This window comes from Lutjanus erythropterus, chromosome 12 (genome assembly GCF_056507025.1).
Source record: "Lutjanus erythropterus isolate fLutEry1 chromosome 12, fLutEry1.hap2, whole genome shotgun sequence".
Lineage (NCBI taxonomy): Eukaryota > Metazoa > Chordata > Actinopteri > Lutjaniformes > Lutjanidae > Lutjanus > Lutjanus erythropterus.
In genome coordinates this window covers 15,021,508-15,041,564 of record NC_139328.1, presented here as the reverse complement: position 1 = coordinate 15,041,564, position 20,057 = coordinate 15,021,508, and the positions used below count along the sequence as shown (strand labels likewise).

General features: G+C 39.0%; 2 protein-coding genes across 3 annotated transcripts; both read left to right on the top strand.

The window, feature by feature from the left end:
• Positions 1 to 4,788: 4,788 nt before the first annotated feature.
• Positions 4,789 to 12,828, top strand: asb10 (ankyrin repeat and SOCS box containing 10). 2 transcript variants are annotated; one of them, XM_084733197.1, is made up of 5 exons: positions 4,789 to 5,236; positions 8,166 to 8,433; positions 9,463 to 9,967; positions 11,426 to 11,539; positions 12,175 to 12,828. In XM_084733197.1, the coding sequence occupies exons 1-5, from the start codon at positions 4,912 to 4,914 to the stop codon at positions 12,358 to 12,360; spliced, it is 1,398 nt and encodes a 465-aa protein (XP_084589323.1). In that variant the 5' UTR covers positions 4,789 to 4,911; the 3' UTR covers positions 12,361 to 12,828. The 2 variants fall into 2 exon arrangements, with proteins under 2 accessions (XP_084589323.1, XP_084589322.1); XM_084733196.1 differs by lacking the exon at positions 4,789 to 5,236 and adding an exon at positions 5,741 to 6,984 and having other exon boundaries at positions 11,426 to 12,321.
• Positions 12,829 to 16,567: 3,739 nt separating this feature from the next.
• On the top strand, positions 16,568 to 19,398 carry gbx1 (gastrulation brain homeobox 1). Its single transcript, XM_084733088.1, has 2 exons — positions 16,568 to 17,515; positions 18,353 to 19,398. The coding sequence occupies exons 1-2, from the start codon at positions 17,065 to 17,067 to the stop codon at positions 18,865 to 18,867; spliced, it is 966 nt and encodes a 321-aa protein (XP_084589214.1). The 5' UTR covers positions 16,568 to 17,064; the 3' UTR covers positions 18,868 to 19,398.
• The last annotated feature ends 659 nt before the right edge of the window (positions 19,399 to 20,057 follow it).

Below are 20,057 nucleotides of genomic sequence, written 5' to 3'. Positions count from 1 at the left end.
CATCCTACCACTGGAACACGAACTTCAGACTCTGTTTCTCTTCAACTCCCTCGATGTGAACTGAAATATGTAAATTGCATATTAATTGCTCTCTCTCGGCACAGAATTGCCCGTACGCCAAACGCGATGTGGCTTCCTCTGACAGGAGTGACAATAAGTGACGCATAAATCATGAAAATAAGAAACACCTGATAGATAATTGAGTTCGCTGATGTCACGGTGACGCACTCTCTAAACTTAGACTTTTCTTTGGGTGCACTGACTATGTCTTAAACTAACAACAGATCCAATTGCAAACCCATTAGCATTTAATATTACTGTAATTACTGTGTACATTTCATTATGTTCTCAGTATATTAAATGACTGCTCAGTGTGGAGGGAGGGCTATAGTTTAATCTCTTTCTGTATTACTGTGTGCCACAGTACTCAAAACAGCATTAAGAGGCACATAATCAGAGGGAACTAATTGCCTATGATTGCATAAATGAAGTGGCTCACTCTCATCAGGGCTGTTGCTGATGTCCAGCCCTCTTACCGCCTTGGGAGAGGAAAGGCGGTTGACCACAATGCAGAAAACCTTGGAGAGACAGCTACTGGTGGGTAATGTGAGGAAACCAAAGATTTAATATGTCCGCAGGGGGCTGTGAGGGCAGGGGGTGTTACTACTGCTGATGTTTTTTTGTTGCCATCAGAGTTGCCTCCGCTTCACAGAGAAAGGGGGGGAAAAAAAGAAAAGAAACATGAATGCCCACCATTTGAGAAATGAATTTATCGAAGTCGCTGTCTTTTTCCCCATTAGTAAGTGTTTAGTTCAGCGTTTTAAATAATTGCGTTACCAGGAATGATATTTAAAATACATTTGGGAGTCAATGAGGCGGGAAAGTGCCTACATGTTTTGCTGATGACACCCGGGCCATTTGGAAGACATCAAAGTAGAGAGGAGGTAGCCCAGATGCATATTATAAACTCATTATGTATATCATTTAAAAGGATGTACTCCAGCCGCAAAAACAATATTCCTAGTCTCTCTCTGGTAATGTGTGTTTTCAAAGTTGAAACTCTTACTCGCCTTCAGTTTAATGTGGCATCTATTACCAAACTGTAACATAAAATAAATGACCTTGATTTCCATACCAGAACAGTCGTTAAGGTATAGATGAGATGCAGCGATGCTTCTGTTTTCAAATGGAAAAGAAGGTAAAAACCTCCCCACGAATATCATGTGTTTCTCCACCTGTGGTGGAGACCTTGTTTTCCGCAGAGCTTACATACATCCTGATTGACTCCAACACAGAGACGGATAAACAGACGTTAAATTATGTGCAGTTTAAATTCATTGTGTGTTAAATACAGTAGTTTTAAATACATGATATAAGAGCTTAAAGGGATAGTTTGGATCATTTGAAGTGGTGCTGTGTGAGGAAATTATTGACGATCCTCTGAATTTATTGGAGGAGGGGCACCAGCACGAAGCTAAGCAATGTACTGCTGTTAACAGGGTCAGCATCAGTAAGTATTTTAGCCACATAAAAAAAGTCCCACTAAAAAAGAGACTGATATCATTTTAAGCATGCACTATATTTAGATTATTTTCACTCCTTTACTCTGCTGTCAGACAGCTTTTCCTGACAGGGAATCGCAAAGACAAATATTGCACTCTCTAAACCACCCAGACACCATCAGAAAATCAGTCATTTTACCTTGCACAGCACAGAAGTTGTTGGTCTACTGCTGCTTCATTTGTATTATTGTGTGGCTTTGGTGAATCCAAAAGTAAACTTGAAGACATAAGTCACACAATAACACAAACAAGCTAAGCAATCAAGGCAGCAGTAACTCCTGTGTTCTGTGAGGTAAAATGACTGATTTTGCCTGAAGAGTTTGGTTAGTTTGGAGAGAGTAATATTTGGCTTCTATAATCGCAGTTTCACATCAAAAAGGTTGTCTCAAAGCAAGGTGAAGTGGTGAAAATAACATATGAATAGTATTATTTAGCATACATACGCTGGCCTTTATTAATTGGCTAAAATACTTTTTGTTGCTGACCCAGTCCACAGCAGTACATTGCTTAGCTTGTAAGTTATATGTAAGTTATTATCACGTTGCTTTTTGGTCAAGCAAAGGGAGAGGTATCACGGTACAGTCAAAATTAATACAAAACATCCGGAATGCCCCTTTTGGTTGATCAGTCTCCAGACACTCAAAGTTAATTCTAAATCATCCATCGCAGACATGAAAACCTGTCCTTGGTGTCTCATGAGTTAAAAGACGGGATAAGCTTTGCTACTGGGTAGAATTTCTACCAGCTCTGGAAAATGGTGGTCCATCAGTCAAAAGAGATGTTTGTCAGAAGCTTAGCGAGTAGGCTTAAGAGGCTTAATTATGCGCCGTCCCTCCGCCATCAGAACACTACACGTGGGGCAGAGTGACACAGCGGTTGCCAGTCATTCAGCCTAATGTTCTAATGGAGGGAGCCATGTGGATACATAAAATCCATTAAGGCTCTTGAAAAAAATACTGTGCAGAAAAAGACATTTTGCAAACATACACTCACAGGGGCTTACAAATAGAGCATTCTTGTTTGCTCTCCCTCTAAGAAAAAAGTAAAGACAGAATTCGACCTTAAAAGTTGCCCAGTTGTTTAACTGTTTTAACTTATTTTTGAGTTTCACATCGAAAGACCTGCTGGGAGTGGTCAAGGTTTATAATCCAATGACATGACCGTGTACATGGACTATTCTTGCACAGCACATTTGTAGAAGGAAGGGGTAGAAACACAGCAGATACATTTGGATTTAATATTATTTCTGTGTGCTGAACTTTCAAATCTGTTAATTTAATGGTACCTATTTTTTAAAGGAAGCTAAAATCTAATTTTCCACTGATTAAAGGGACAGTAAACCCAAGTCACAAATAGAGTGCTATATTGATTTGGTGTGAATTGCAGAGTTATCAGCTGTAGAGATGTCTGCCTTCTCTCCAGTATCATGGAAATAGATGACACTCGGCTTGTGCTGCTCAAAGTACCAGAATAATATGTTTGAAAAAACAGGAATCATGATCTGGTTACTCAAGATTGTCCACAGACCTTGTTGTGAGCAGGTTCATGTGTGCATCTCCTCATGGATAAGAGGTTACAGTGCACAAATGGCTTTGGAACACTCTATGGAACACTATGGAACAATCTGCCCAGTAACATTAGATATAAAAACTCTGTTGGTACTTTTAATAGACCTACTTATTCAGGCAACAAGTAGGCATTAGTTAATGTAGCACATTCCTCTTCTTATATCTCAAGGATTTTGTTTTTATAATTCTCTTTTGTTTTTTTATGCCTGCTGCTTTTAATTTCTCATTCTAATGTTATATATTTTTTATGAATTTATGTATTTTTTTGTCTTGTTTTTTGTTTTGTTTATGTTTTTAATGCCACATTGTAAAGCACTTTGAGTTGCATGTAATGTATGAAAGGTGCTATATAAATTAAAGGTATTATTATTATTATTATTATTATCATTTATTATTATTCTGACAGAAACCCTTTAGGCAGTCATGTTACATGGTATAAAGAGTGATACATCAGGAGCAGGCTATAGTGGATGAATGAGTGGGTTTTGACTCATATGGAAAGCTAACTGGCTCATTGATAATTTATTATTTAACAAACAAAAAAATGAGTGTAATTGATTTACTATCTTCAGTCTATTTATTTTAGTTAGTTTAGTTATTATTTTCTGTTTTCAGTTGCAGTTTGATTAGGTTTAAGCAACAAAACTATTTGGTTAGGTTTGGGAAAAGATCATGATCTGGGTTAAAACAGACTCTTAACCATGCATTAGAAATCACTTTCTGGCAGAAATATTTGAAGGCTAACTTCTCCCATGTGCATTCATCATCTCAGTTGCTGTGTTTGTATTCCATGCTGTCATGAGGCCGAGCCTCTCATCCATTCATCCATCACAGTGTGCTCCTGTTGTGGCTCTTTACACTACATAACATGACTTCCTCAAGCCTGTCTGCCAGAAAGCCCTTTCTGCTGGAAAGTCCTTACTAGGTTTTCTGACAGAAAGATGTAGTTATATTATGTATATGTGACTTCCTAGGGCCTTTCTGTCATAAACCTTTCAAGCAGAAAGTCCTGAAGCCTAACTTCTTTCATGTGCTCTGTAACCTCTCGTCTGCATGCTTCCTCCTGTACAATGATTCAATTGGCAGGTGTATGGTAGAAAGAAAAGTAGCTCCTTCATGAAACTGCCCACAACAAGGTCTGTGGATTATCTTGTGTAACAAGGTCATGACTTCTGGAAAGAAACACTGCTCTTGAGTTTTTCAAATGTAGTTTTTTGACGCACCACAAGCCGAGTGCCATCTACTTCCACTACGTTGGAGAAAAGGCAGACACCTCTACGGCCAGTATCTCTGAAAGTTGTCAGCTCACATGAAAATTATCTGGATGGAAAAATAGCGCTACAGGTAAGAAACAACATATTTTTTTGGTTTGGGGGTGAACTGTCTCGTTAAAGTTTAGTCTAATAAGATACTGTGTGGTTTAAAAAAACATGTTCCAGCATGCACTGAAGATACAAAACATGATTCAACTCATTTGATACTTGTGGCCTCTGATACTTGGCTGTAAGTTTGCTGAAGGCAAACAGGAGAGGCTCGAGTGGCCGCATGTGAGACATAAAAATAGCATTACTTGTCACACTGCAGGGAGGGTCTCATACCGAATATCAAAACAACTCTGTGAACCAACCCTGTGAACAGCCGGCAGGCACATAGTGGACATTAGCCAGAGAGAGGGACACAACAACAGAGACACAGAGACAGGCCCTTTTAGACACACTCCCTCACTTAATCATACAGATCTCACGCAACCACTTTTCTCTGTGAGAGGCAGGCCATTCAGCATGTCGCGAGGCAGCTTTGTCTTCACACCCACGGCCTTACGCTCTCTTCAACTTGATGAGGACATGCTGGAGAGAGACAAGTACAGGAGGCAGCTGGCCTCCCATCAGCTCAGCAGCTACATGCTGAAGAAGGAGGCCAGGGACAGGGCACCGCTGAGGTCCAGCACTGTCCTGCCGGCACCCGTCTGCCAAGATGTGGTTGTCCACAACGCCCTGTATACAGGTGACCTGGAGGCCATGCAGCGCCTCTTCCCCAGAGGAGCCACAGCGACCCTCATCATCGAGCCACAAGGAGGGGAAATGCGCTGGGTCGCCACAGGGGAAGGTAGGAGACATCTGTTTTCATTAGGAATTAATTTAGGAATTCACATGATTTGGCACAGCTAAGTAGCTTCATTGTATTTCCTGAAGATTAGCAATAAAAAATAATTTTGTAAGTATTTTTTTATTTTACCTGAAGTGGCAAACATTACTTATGTTGTTGTGTTGCTTCAAATAACTGCTTAAAATGACCACGGTTTCGGCAGGTCCTTAAAGTCATAAGAAATTTAAAATCCAATCATCTGAATTTTTGGCCTTAACGTTTTTTAAATGTAATTTGAACAGGTCTTGATTGAATGATGAAATTAAAGCTTCCACAAGGAGCTTGTTGATTTTTGAGGCCTCTGTGGAGAAAAGCAGTTGTGTTTCCACCGTAATGACCACAAAATATAACATCAGAAATAATCATTTTCTAAAGACACATCTCCTCCTTTAACTTGCTACCATACTACACACTGTAAGTTTGGCTGGGAAAATATAAACACAGGCTTGTTTCATTTGATTTCAATGTGAATCTGACTTGTTGGCAGATATTAAGAATAACTATAAAGAAATAGCCGGTCTTCTCGCTGATGGTCTAGTTTGATTATGTAGGTCATACAGAGGCAACAGTATTAAACTGAGACCCTTTCATAACCAATTAAATCTCACTGTAGTAGCTTTAACATGACTTACTTAATGCTGGAATAAACTTCTGACATGCTTTAAAATGTGTTTTGGCAAGAAAAATGTATTGATCAGGCTGTAACAACTGCAAAATGGAATCAATATTGAACAAATAACCAACGCAAACTGTGTATTTCTTTTGCCAGTTAGGACTTAAAGTAGGTCTTAAACTGCTTTCGCAATAGTCTTAAAAAGGTCATAAAAAAGAAACCTGTTGAAACCTGAAGAAATCCTAATGATTTTAGCATGCATTTACAAGCAACATGTAACTGGTACATGTCACCCTGAGTCAGTAAAAACACAGCCATGCAGCATTTATAGAAACAGAACACAAGGCAGTATTTATAGAAACCATCAGATGTCCACCACACAATCAGACTGGTTTGAACTGTGGCCTCTCACTGAAGACAAAGCAGTTTTCTACAGGAAAACTAACATTTTGAGTCAGTTTTAGCTTGTTCAGTCCTTGGAAATCACTGTTGCAGACTGCAAGTTTTTCAATTTTCTTTGAAAACATAGCACTAATAATGGGCCCATGCAATACTGGATGCTACCAAAATCATTTTATTTGTCAGAAAAATGTGTTTCTTGAAAGTTTCTTTAATGCAACAGAGCATTGAGTTCAGTGGATTAGCTGAATCACTGGGCAGGTGACATGTAACACACCATTCACTGCCCCCCACAGTACTGGCAAAGTTGACCAGGTCAACCAAAATATCACATAACACCACCCTGAAATAGCCCTGTCTGCACAAACAACCCACATAAGTGCTTATTTCCTTCAGGAGAAACCACCGTAATTGAACTTTTAGTTAGATCTAGTTCTAGCTAGCTCTGGCTTGAGTATGGCTTATGTGGCACCCAAGATTAAGTGGCGCAAACAAAAGACGTACCGCACTGATGTGATCGCCACGGCCAAAGCCTCGGGTTGTGTCCTGCAGTTCTGGAACTCTCTGCTTGTGGGTGATGAGCTGATGATTCTCAGCATTGTGGACGACGACGAGTACGACTACCTTATTGATGCCATTTATGACACCAGCAACATAGAAGAATGGAAGAACTTCAGATTTAACTACAGAGGCCTCAGTAGGTTGATCAGAACTTTTCTGTTTTGTTTTGTTTTTTAAAAAACTACAGACAGTTAAAAACTCATGGTCTTACTTTTCTTCAGGGTACAAGGGTCATTTATCAGGTTATCTACAGTCTGCAGCTAATCTCACATACTACTGGACCCACTGGCCAAATATTTTCTGTGCAAAGTTATGACTGTGTGCTAAAGGACCTCGTCTTGAAAAACATATTTTCTTGCCTGCTTTATGCTGACTCCTGACTCCTCACTCCTCTTAACCAGCTGGTCGGGGCTGCAAGTCATCAGTATTTGCTAGGCTAAAAACAAGGCTTACCTAGTCTGTTGCAGGCCATATTTTGCCCTTTGTGTGGCTCAAAAACTGACATTCATAGAAATATTTATTTTCATCTTAAACTGGAGCATCTGCAGATTAATCTTATACCTGATTCGTTATGATCTATGTAAGTTAGGCACTGTGTTATCTTCACCGCCATCTTTACTGTACCTCATTGGCTGCTGGTGTGTGTTGCCACTATGTGTCTACATAGTTGCCAAGTTGGGGAGGTCAAGATCTGCTTGTAAACAATACGCATTGAGAGATGCGGACTTCACTTCAAAATCAACTGTTACTCACTCAATTCTGAACCGATTTTCATGAAATTTGGTTTGTTATACATGTGAGAAATTAACTGGGGGTGTATGCCAAAACATCAACCTTCTGAAGAGCCACACATTTAACTGGGACATGCTCTGACCTATGGATAGACAACATCAAGTGTAGATTATTAAGAATTTCAGATTTTCAAAATATGTAGATTTCTAAATAATTATCAGTATTCAAATTGAGAAGTGTGGACTGGTCATACTGTCTCCTCATTAAGTTTATATAAATATGTCACAGGTCAACAACCTGCAACTCTAGAGCAGCATGCGGCTCTTTTGCCCCTCTCCAGTGGCCTCCTGTGGCTTTGACAAAAAAAAAAAAAGAAATGGGAATGAATAATGGTTCTTATTTTAACATTTTTATTTTTCACTTACCATTTTTGTGAACTTATGATTCTTACATTCTCAAACTTTGAGACTTTGCATAAAAGATAAGAAAACTTAGTATAGTGTAGAAAAACATGGAATACTTATATCTAACATACCTGTTGAGCTCAAAGTTGACATTATGCCTAACTGTCCCCCCTGTTGGCAGGACTGTGGTCACTGACTTACGAGCAGGAGCTGACCACGCCGCTTCACATCACAGCTGGCCGAGGCTTCGCTGACTGCCTGAGACTGCTGCTGCAGCGTGGAGCCAATGTAGACCTGGCACCTGGGGGCACCACCGCCCTGCACGAGGCCTGTGATAGCTGCCAGGCAGAGTGCGCCAAACTGCTGCTGAGTCATGGTGCCAACGCCAATGCTGTCTCTGAGGATGGTCTTATGCCTTTGCATGTTTGTACAACCCCTGAATCCCTCGAGTGAGTAAAGCAGAACAAAACTTCAAAAGTGTAATCCCAGGAGTGAGTAGAATAAAACTAGTGATCGTTATCCCAAGAGTTACTAACACAGAACAAAAGCAGAAAGTGTTTGCCAGTGCTTCATCTAATGCAGTGATTCTCAACCAAAGGTACATGTACCTCAGGAGGCACTTCCACAGTTGCCAGAAGTAGTATCTTGACCCATGTTCACTATTATCTAGTGTACAATTTTGATCTGAGTTTTGTGAGCCTTTTAGTGGAGGGACTCAAAAATGACTTGTCAATCAGCCACTATAAGCTATAAATCACATCCTGCTTTATCGTCTATTTTTCTTTAAATGGGACCATTGTTTACAAAATGGACATCCTGCTGTACAGGAGAAGATGATAAACTAACTATTGAGACCATAAACTTATTGAGAAACTGTTAAGTTTGTTTTGCAACCAGCTGAGCCGCCCCCTACTGGCCATTAGAAAGCATGCAGGTTTAACGGCTTCACTTTTTAGACTCAGCAGCTCCGTCTGCTTATTGTGTATGATCATACCAAACCAAGTAAGACCAGCTGCAAAACCTCTAAGTGGATTGAAATGAGAAAGGGTGCATTTATTGCTAATGAATTCAACTTTTGTAAGAGGGAGATTATGCGGTTTCTTTCAAGAGTTACATAGTCCCACTTTAACACAACCAGCTCCTGTTGAGAATGAGAGTGCATGAAAACTACCAGGCAAGCAGAGAAGCTAATGGACAGCTTAAAGTGCCGGTTATAATACAAAGTGGTTGTAATAGAAACCCACTGGCAAAAAGAGACCCAGCCAAAACATTCACACATTCAGGATCACTGGCTTATAAAAAAATTATTAGAATAACATGCACTTTTATCCGGTTTAATATAAATTTAAATGAGCACCTTTGGAACATGGAGCGTGGTGCTGATAGAGCTCATGTGATAGGACTGTGAATTGTTATATTAAAAAAAGTTATATTACATCATGTCACATTAAAACAAAGTTCTGTATTTCTACCTGCAGATGTGCCAAGTATCTCCTTCAGTACGGTGCAGCAATCAATGGTCGCACAGCCGATGAAGAGGACACTCCCTTACATGTGGCAGCCAGGAATGGCCTTTCAGACCACACTGAGCTCTACCTGCGCTACGGAGCTGCCGTGGACAAACAGAACTATGAGGGTCTCACACCCCTGAACGCTGCTTGTTCCCAGCGGCAGGAGGTGCAGGACCTTCAGCCTTATTTCAAGGTTTGCCAAAAGCTGCTGGGGGCAGGGGCCGATGTCCACAGTATGGACCAGGACAAACGCAGTCCTCTGCATCTGGCCTGTAAGAATGCAAATCCAGACATAGTGGATCTGCTGCTGGCTCACGGTGCCTGCGTTAACAACATGGACTACGGTGGCGAGGCTCCCATGCACAACATCCTGAAGGTGGTGTGCTACAAGGTTCCCCATCAGCCTGAGAGGATTGTCCGCGCTCTGCTAAACCATGGCTCTATTCGGGTGTGGCCTGGAGCTCTGCCTATGGTAAGAAATCAAAATATACATGTCATCAAAAAAATACTCTGACTGGATACAGTAATGATTCATTTCTAAACTCTTTAACTTCTATTATGTTGCATCAAAGTTTTAAACTAGCCTATAATTAAAAAAGATTTATTTTAAACTTCTCTTTAAAGCCACTATGAGAACCTTTTATATTTTGTTGATTTTGGAGGCCCCTGTGGAAAGTAGCAGTAGTGTTTCTGCTGTAATAACCACAAAATATAAAATTATCTAGATTAAAATGTCTTTCTGTTTCTTTTTAATGGGATAATGTATTGCACACTGAAACTTTGTCTGAGAAAATGTAAACACAGGCTTGTTTAATCTGATTTTGCAGAGAATCCAACTGCTGGCAGGGATTGATAGCTTTATAGAACTAGCCAGTCTAAGCGTAGATTCAATATAATTCTGTTGCACCAAAACTTTTAACTTTAAAATGTGGTCTATTGGCTGGTTTCTTGAGATGGATTGAGGAACATAATCAAGTTCCTTGTAGAAAGACAGACTCAGCTCAGTTGAGTTCTATAATGCGTCTCTTCTTTCTTTCACTTCAGCCATATTGCTCCGTTAATTCAGCCAACAAGATTTTCTCATAGGAGGAGAAATTAGAGCTTCTTTGTTGAGCCATCATGAGTAGGTTAACTAGGCTTTATACCTAGCTTGCAAATAATGTAGGCCTAATGTTACTTTACGGAGGAGAGAGCAGCCAAGATGGTTATTCCACACCCTTTTTTATATTTACTAGGTTCTGACAACACTCACATGTATTTTTCTTTCTTTCTTTCTTTCTTTCTTTCTTTCTTTCTTTCTTTCTTTCTTCCGCAACACAGCATTTAAATCTGGATTTACTCATTTTAAACATAGTTTTGCTAAACTCAGTTTGGGATTAATCTTAAATTAATCTTTGTTGGTGCAACCGAGTCTTAAGGATTAAATATAAGCACATGCGTTTCGTAGGGGATAAAGCATTCCAGATTGGTTTGTAGTAGTATATTGTATTTGTGGTGTGAACCAATTATTCATCAAGGCGGCTCATTTGACATAATTAGCAAGAGCTGCACATGTAACACCTTGAAAAAAAAAAGAGTCTTGAAACACTAAACTGTGCAATATTCTAGACTTCACAACTTCACATTCAAATCATTCCCATTTCATGACACAACATGAAGTGTTGCATTCTCTGCGGGAAACAGACTACAACTATCAGTGAACCCACGTGCACTAGACAAAATGCCTGGTTCCTAATTAGGCAAGTGTTAATAGGAGATTAATTAGCACTAATTGCATAATTTCCAGTTAAACCCCTGGAGGGAAGACCAATCTGTTCATTTCACAAGTGTTTAATTACTTTATTTCTTCAGTTCTATGGAGTCACAAGCTCGCTCATGAACTTAAATGATGATTATATGAATCCTATTGCTTTGCTCTGTGTTGTTTTAGGTTTTGAAGCACTGCTCTGAGTCTCCACGCACCATTGAGGTTCTCCTGAACGCCTACAGTCACCTCAAAGTCACAGACACCTGGGTTGAGTCCGTGACACCGGAGGTGTTCAAGGCAAGCTCGCTGAATAATGAATTCATGAGTAGAATTCAGCCAGTGTGGGTGTTTTAACACAAATGTTTATAGATTTTATGGTGTTTATGTTGTACCAACAATTTATGTCTTTACATAGTTTATCAGTTTTCTCTTTTGTAATTTCTTTATGGTATTTTTGCGGCCAAAACGTCCATGTTTTGGGCACATTATCTGGAAAGCTCAAAGACCATAAAGGCTCTAAAATCAATGCTGATTAAATGAACTTTTATAGTTTAACAGCTCTTAAACCACCTGAGGTGACCCACCACATAATTTCAAGGGGTGAAGAAACTCTGCGATACAGCCTTTAAATACAAACTTAATTTACATAAACATAATGAATTAATCCAAGGTGCAAAAACAATGAAGAGAGAAAGAAATGTCTTTGATTTTGCATAGAGGATGCTTATAGCTGTAGTGGTTGATATTTGATATTTGCAAATAATAAATAACGACTAGAGCTGCAACAATAGATAAAAAGCTTACTGAACGCTCAGTAATTATTTTCGCTTATTAATTTCAAAGTACTGCTATGATTTACTGTTAAGAGAGACAAATAATAGCAGTGCTTCACCAAATTATCTCATGTTCATCTGTGTTTTTAATCACATCAGGAGCACAAAGAGTTCTACGAGTCCATCTTCTCCTTGGCAATGACTCCTCGCTCCCTGCAGCACCTGGCACGCTGCAACCTCAGGTGCTTCCTGGCGGGCCGCGTGCACAAGGTGGTCCCTAAACTCGCCCTGCCCACCTTCATCAAGAACTACCTGCTCCTGGAGTACAGAGGCTACATCCATTGAGAGTAAAGTGTGAGTCCTGATGGAGACTGAGTGCTGCTATATGTGAGAAAGGAACGACTATTCAGAATATAATAACAGTCAAGATCATAATTCAGCTGTGCCACTGTACACCAGTATATTTCATATATTTAAATACACTTTTTGTAAGCTTTTCAGGAGGAAGAAGCAGATGCTTGTCACTTTTTTTGATGTTCCACCACAAGAGGGAGCTACAGACTAGAGTTGATGAGGTTTAATGGCAGGTATGCACTTATATGTTTTATATTTTATTTATTTTATGATCACGTTCTGTTTTTTACTTCTGCACTTGCTAACAAAGGTGCTCAGATGCTTATATTTTTGTACATAATAATCATTTTAGTTTGATGTTGTGCACAGTGATGATGTGTTGAACACTGATGACTGCCATTAAATATTTGCATAAATAATTATTGCCACTGATATGACTGTAATTAGGTGTTTTATATATATATAAAAAATGCTTGATATAAAATAAAATGTCCCACCATGGCCTTGCAGTCTAGCCATTATTGTTTTATTATTTCCTATTTTCTTACATTTTTGACTAGAAAATATCTCTTTCTTTTCCATCCTTTTAGGATTTTTCCCCCCACCTTTTTCACAGATTAAGATGTGCACCGGAGAGTCAAGTCAAAGTTTATTATAGCCCAGTATCACAAACCATGTGTCAAAGGGCTGTGCACTAACAAGCAACATTAGCAAAATATATATATTAGATATAAAACAGTGAGATAACTGAGATAACTAACATGACAAAATATTTAAAATAAAGAATTACAGTAAAATACAAAATATGCACATACAGTTCTTGTACATTTATACCAGAATACAGATAAAAAGACATACATGTACAAAAATGTGTAACATATGGTACACATATGTAAAACATGCACACAGGGTGCCCTGATCGAGCCCCTCTGATGGTTTCTTTGCACCTCTGCATGGCATTTTATGCTGTCTGTGTATATTTTAAGTTGAATCTTTTGTATATGTGTGAGCAAATAAAGATCAAATCAAATCAATGACAGAAAATACATTTTAAATCAATTTTCAAAAATTTAAATTTAAAAAGGGTAAGTAGAAAGTTAAATATTAAAAACAAGCCGCAGCTACATTAAATCATGTCAAATGCATTTTGTAATTTGTGCTTTTATCAAGAGATTCTGATCAGGTTATTCTTGTTTAACCTGGTCATCTGATTAATAATGTAATGATCAGCTTTGACACGATGGTGAAATGAGAAAAAGACAACAGACAAGAGTTCAGTAAGTAACACCTGCCAGAAAAAAAAGTTAATTTGGAGGAATCATTAAAGTTACATTTAGCCAAATGATAATTATCTGCAGACTATTTTTTCTTTTATCAGTTTGACATCCAATGAAAAAAAAAACACAGTATCAAGATTTTAATCACCTCTTGTGGTGATTAAAATATTAGTTTTTAGTCTAGTTTATTTGCATGTGTATAAAGACAATAAGAATAATAAAATGGATGGAGGAAAGGTGGAAGCCAAAAAAGACTCTTGAAGATACCTTCCTCCTATGTAAATAATAATAATCATAAGTATCAAGACTAAGCAGCAACACAAAAATTATTTTAAAAATTAACATTTTACAAAGAAGTGTATGCTGACAAGTTGTGATGCATTACAACAAGATATGTATCAAAGGACGCAGAGTTGCAATGATTAATCAATTAATTGATTATTTAACTGATCGCCAACTATTTTGATAATCAATTAATTTGTTTGAGTAATTTATAAAGAAAAGAAAGTCACAATTGACTGATTCCAGCTTCTTATGTGAATATTTTCTGATGTCTTCACTTCTTTATGACAGTAAACTGAATATCTTTGTGGGCAAAACAAGACATTTTAGAAAGTCACCCAGGACTTTGAGAAACACTGATTGACATTTTTCACCTTTTTCCGACAATTTATAGCCCAAATGATTAATTGATTATTTGAGAAAATAATACAGTTTAATTGACAATGAAAATAATTGTTAGCTGCAGCCCTAAATGGTTGTAAGAGACACTTTTTACTGTCTACTTCAGTCATCTTGTGTAAGATTTAAACAAGGCGAGAAAAATAAAACAGATCAAAATAATAAATATTCCGTATGAATGTAAATTCGGTTTGGGCACTGTTACTGAAGATTCTTTAATAATAATAAAAAAAAAGGTGTGAAGATGAGGCTGTGTAACATCAGGAAAAAAAATAAGAAAGAAAGGGAAGGTGGGGAGAGGAGCTCAGCAAATGGTCTCAATAGATCAAAGAGAGGTGCTGCTGCTGCTGAACTGAAGTCACTTGCAATTATAAGAATTAGCCTGGCCTGGCCCTCCACTGCTAATCAGAGTCGGTGGTGATATGTTTATGTCCTCATGCAATCAGACGACCAGTTGGAGAGCCTGGGCACCCAGGACTCAATAGGGCTAATCATCATCAGTTCCCATTGCCATTTAAAAGGTGAAATGATCTGCGATTAAAGCAGTGCTTAAAGAAAAGAGACTTTTTTTTTCTTCTCCTGCACATGCATTTTTGATCAGGGATGAATTACAATTCCCGAAAACACAAAGCAAAATGTATGTGTTATTTAATTTATATTAAAGATACTACAAGGAGTTTTTATCTGGTTATGAAACCATCTCACTTTAAAACTGGTGCCCCTGTATGACCTACATAAATTAATCATGAGCAAGAAGACTGGCTATTACAATATAGTTGTTGGATTCTCCATAAAATCAGATGAAATTAGTCTGTGTTTATATTTTCTCAGGTAAAGTTATGATGAGTAACATGTAAACCAGTTTAAAAATAACTGATTTTATTTTACATAATGTTATATTTGAGAAAAAACAGAATTATTGGACCAATTTTTAAAAATTACTTCAGTTGATACGACACAAAACTTTTGCTTTAAAAAAAAGTCAAATGAACAAGTCAGATGGACACAATAGCTTTAACTCAGGTGTATTCTGATTGCTTTCAAAACATCCTTAATGCAGCTTAAACTAAAGGCAAGTCAGCTTAAAAATTTGTGTTTTTCCAACTCAATTATTTGCTTTATCCAAACAGCCTAATACTATGGTTTCAGAAAAAGTATATTTTTTTTTACTTTTAGTTTACCTTAGTTAAAATAACCTTATTATTTTAGTTTATTAAATATAATTAGTGTAATTGCTAACGTTAGCGTGACTTAATGCTAGCCTGTCTTAACTATAGCTAGTTTGGTTCAGTGAGTTCATGAAAACTCAACAAGAACAAAGATTATCCAGTTCAGGTGGACCATACATCTATAACAAAATATATTACTCTGTCTGCAAAAACTGCAAAATATAATTTTGTCTTGCATTAGGCTCAACTGCAGGAGGAAACATCTGAAAAGGACATGAATGTCACAATGTCAGATGGACAGTCCTAAGAGAAACCTAACTGATGTGCTTTTATTGAAAGAACAGCAGGTTAAGGAAACAGGATGTAATTTGAAGTTGTTATAATCCACAAAAGTAGATGGCCATCACTAACGCATGAGCTGAGCGAGACTCATTTAAAATGTTACTGCAGCTGTTAATAAAATACACTTTTTTTTACAGTGTATTTTGTAGTTATAAGGGTGGAAAAACTACAGAATCAACAAAATATTAAAGTTCCTTTCAGGATCTTTTTTTAAACAACTTTTAGGTATGATTTAGTTGACAAAATGCTGAGGTTTTTTATTTATTAGTTTTTTAATATATCCCCTTCGACACTACTTGCGTCCACCGTGTCCACACTGCAGTTGACCTCGCATAGACATCATTTCGCGCAGAGTATCTCTCTCCAGGGAACAATTGTTGCAGCACTTCTCCTCTTCCTGCATTGTTTTTATCCGCGCAGAATAGAGACAGAGAGCCGGAGAAACATCTGCCTCTCCTCCCTCCTGACTCTGATGCCCATCGGCCCCCCAATATTCCCCACAAAAGCCACCGTTGTTTTACGCTGTCCCCTTGCATCCAGAGTAATTACTTATCATCAATCAAAATTAATAATAGCTGATTGGGTTGGTGTGGTCAACGATTATAGAAGGGGAAGGGCTGGAGCAGTCTCTCACACCGTCCTGCAGTCAATGGTGAACCTGGCTTAAAAAGGGGGGGGGGGGGAGAGAAAGAGGAGGAGGAGGGGGGATGGAGGGGGGGTGCGACCCGTCTATTTGGTCTCCACTGGGAAACTACCGCCTCTCAAGACGGCCAAAAAGTCAGAGGCTGAATAAGGAAATGAAGCGTAATTTGAGGAAGATGGATGAGCCCCCAGGGAAACACCCCCTTTTCATTCCTCTTGTATTGCAGATGATAACCAATGCGCTCCTCTCCTTTCTGCGCACACACACACACACACACACGGTGCATGGTCGGAGAGGGGCGGAGGGAGGAGTTGCAGAGAGGAGGAGAGGTAGATAGATAGAAGGAGCGTGTGTTTATGTCTCAGTGTGTGACAAATAAGAGGGAAAAGGTAGCGGAGGGGCTCACAACAAAGCGCCCGACTCACTGACTGACACGTAGAGAGCAGAAGAAGCCAGTCCGGGATGAGGATCTACTTTCTCTTCACTCCTCTGTCTTTGCACTGAAAGTTTTACGCGTCGCGGAGGAAAGGAGAGGAGAGGACACCTGCTTCTTTCAAGTTTCCACCGAATCCAAGCCTGCAACATGCAGAGACCAGGCGGCCAGGGGACGGCGTTCTCAATCGACTCTCTCATAGGGACCCCTCAGCCCAGACCGGGACACCTGCTCTACACGGGCTACCCCATGTTCATGCCCTACAGACCTCTGGTGATTCCTCAAGCTTTATCCCACTCGCCTTTATCGTCCGGTATACCTCCACTCGCGCCTTTGGCTTCTTTCGCCGGACGCCTCACGAACACGTTCTGTGCCAGTTTGGGGCAGGGGGTGCCCTCCATGGTGGCGCTCACCACCACCATGCCGAGCTTCTCGGATCCTCCGGACAGTTTCTACCCGCCACAAGAGCTCCCGGGCCCGCGTTTGAGCGCAGCCGACCCCGGAGCGAGGAGGCAGGAGAGTCCGCATTCAGAGGAGCTGCACAGCCGGGACAAGAGCTCCGAGCTGATGAACTTCTCGGAAACTTTTCAAACGATATCAGGTAAGCTCGGACTCATTACTGTCATTCCTTTGTTTAAAAAACAACAACAGACAAACAAAAAAAACATCTGTGTTATCAAATCAGTAACTCAAATGCTGTTGCGTAAAAAAGTGACCACTGTGCGTAAAAATAAACTAAAGTGCAAAATGTGGGTGATTAGTCTTAAAGATGCACTCAAATTAAAAGTAAAAAGAATCGTACAACAATTTGGTTACTGTTGCAGAGTAACAGAAATATTAATGATATATTTATTATAGTCTAAATTCTAGAGAATGCAACCTGATGATATATACGCTATACAATCTGTCACTTCAGATTCAGTTTTAAATAACTGTCTGTAGGTTGTAATTAAAAATATTCCTGAATAGTTCTTCGTTTTATTATCGTGACAGTAAACTAGAGAGCACGTTAAGCCACATTTTAATAATAATTTTTAAAAAACGTCAGCAGAATTATTTTGCTGAGATGAAATCAGCTGAACTTGCTCTAAGGTGCCAAAAATTCACAGAACAACTCAGAATTTTACAAACACTACAGCTGTAAAGGCCCAAATATTAGTTCAGTTCACATTTTTACGTGTAAAAAAAACATTTTGAGTGTTTTTCAGCATTTTTTTTAGTTATTATCTGTACCAGTCACCTAAAAAGGCCAATGATTGATGGCCAATGCTGTGAGACGTTGCATTATTGTCCTTTTTGGCTTGCACACTCATTATATTGAGCCCAGGAAAAGTAGCTGTTACTTTGTGACAGCTAACAGGGATCCAAATAATCAAACAATAAAAAAAGACTCAATGTGGATGTGTTTTTTTTTCTTTCATTTTTGACATTTTTTTAGGTGAGACAAAACTGTACAGCTCAGACGACGAGAAGCTGGACCTAAAATCCGCGGACACGGTGTGCAGTGACCGGGAGGACAGCTCCGCGGACAGCGAGAACGAGAGTTTCTCGGACGGGAACAACTGCGGCTCCCTGTCCCAGAAGAGCAAACTGAAAACGGGCTCGCAGGAGGCGCTGCCGACGGGCGGCTCGGCGGGGAAGAGCCGGAGGAGACGAACAGCTTTCACCAGCGAGCAGCTGCTGGAACTGGAAAAGGAGTTTCACTGTAAAAAGTACCTTTCTCTGACTGAGCGCTCGCAGATCGCGCACGCACTGAAACTGAGCGAGGTGCAGGTGAAGATCTGGTTTCAGAACCGCAGGGCCAAGTGGAAACGGATCAAAGCCGGCAACGTGAACAACCGGTCAGGAGAACCGGTGAGAAACCCCAAAATCGTAGTCCCCATCCCGGTGCACGTCAACAGGTTTGCTGTGAGGAGTCAGCACCAACAAATAGAGCAAGGGACCAGGCCATGAACACGATGAAAAATCAAAAAAAAATATTAATAATAAATAAGAAAAAACACTTACATTGACTCTATGTTCCACTGATTTGTTGAACGCATGAAGCACAAAAAGGAGGAGTCGATTATTTTGTCTGAGGTGAGACTGAGCAGACAAGAAGATCAATTATTTGGCAATATGCTGTCATTTTTATTTATTCTTCTGTGAATATGTAAATATAAATGGGTAAAAACTGGTACAAATGGGCACTATGAGATGAGACTGTAAAGATTTTTTTAAGTATTTATATGTAGGGCCAAAATGTTCTTCTGTTGGTTATGTGCATGTCCTGAATTTTTTTTGTTTTGTGTTTCGTACAATTTGTTGAGCACATTTGCATGTAAAGACAGTTTTTACGCTACATTTTGTTTGGCGGCTGTAGGAAACACTTCTGACAGCTACTTGTGGAAAAAAAAAAGAAAAAGAAAAGATGTGAAGGAAATAATGACCAAACAAGGGACAAACTGTAAAGTATATTGACCTAATAAATCGCTTTATACGAAAGTTGGAATCCAGATTGAATCATTATTGTTCAGAGAGTAAAGTAACAGTGTTTTTATGGTCGCGAAAAATCTAGAATAATTATTTTGTCCTGCAAAAATGAAAAATGTGGCCTAGAGTGTTTAAACATGGCGATTCATTCTGAATAATACAGTGCAAATTGCAGTGAGGCGGCTACTTTAATATTATTTAACACATTTTAAATAAATACCATGTTTTTTAAAACCCCGAAGAAATCAGCTTCAATTTTAAAATAACAATGTTTACAAACATATATATTATAATAATGAAGGATTTACTGAAAACCTGTATTTTCTATATTAATTCATTAAGAGTTTCACCGTTACAACTTTTAAGTTCACCAACATTTCAGTGTTTTCTGTGATGCAACGTCGTAGCTTCCTTCATGTTACAAATGATTATCTTTTTTCTGAAACATCCTGACCTGAAAGGTGAATGGTAAATCTTTTTTTAAATAGCAGCAGTGATTGATTTCTCCTTAGGAGGCCATGTTGTCTCAAGTGGACGGATGGATCCTCATTAGACTGGTCACACTCAACACACTGTAATGAACTTATCTATCAGTCACTGCAGACACAGAAGTCAAGTGATGGCAGCCTTTAAACTAAGAGCTGAAATGTGTCTTTATAAATTAAAAAAAA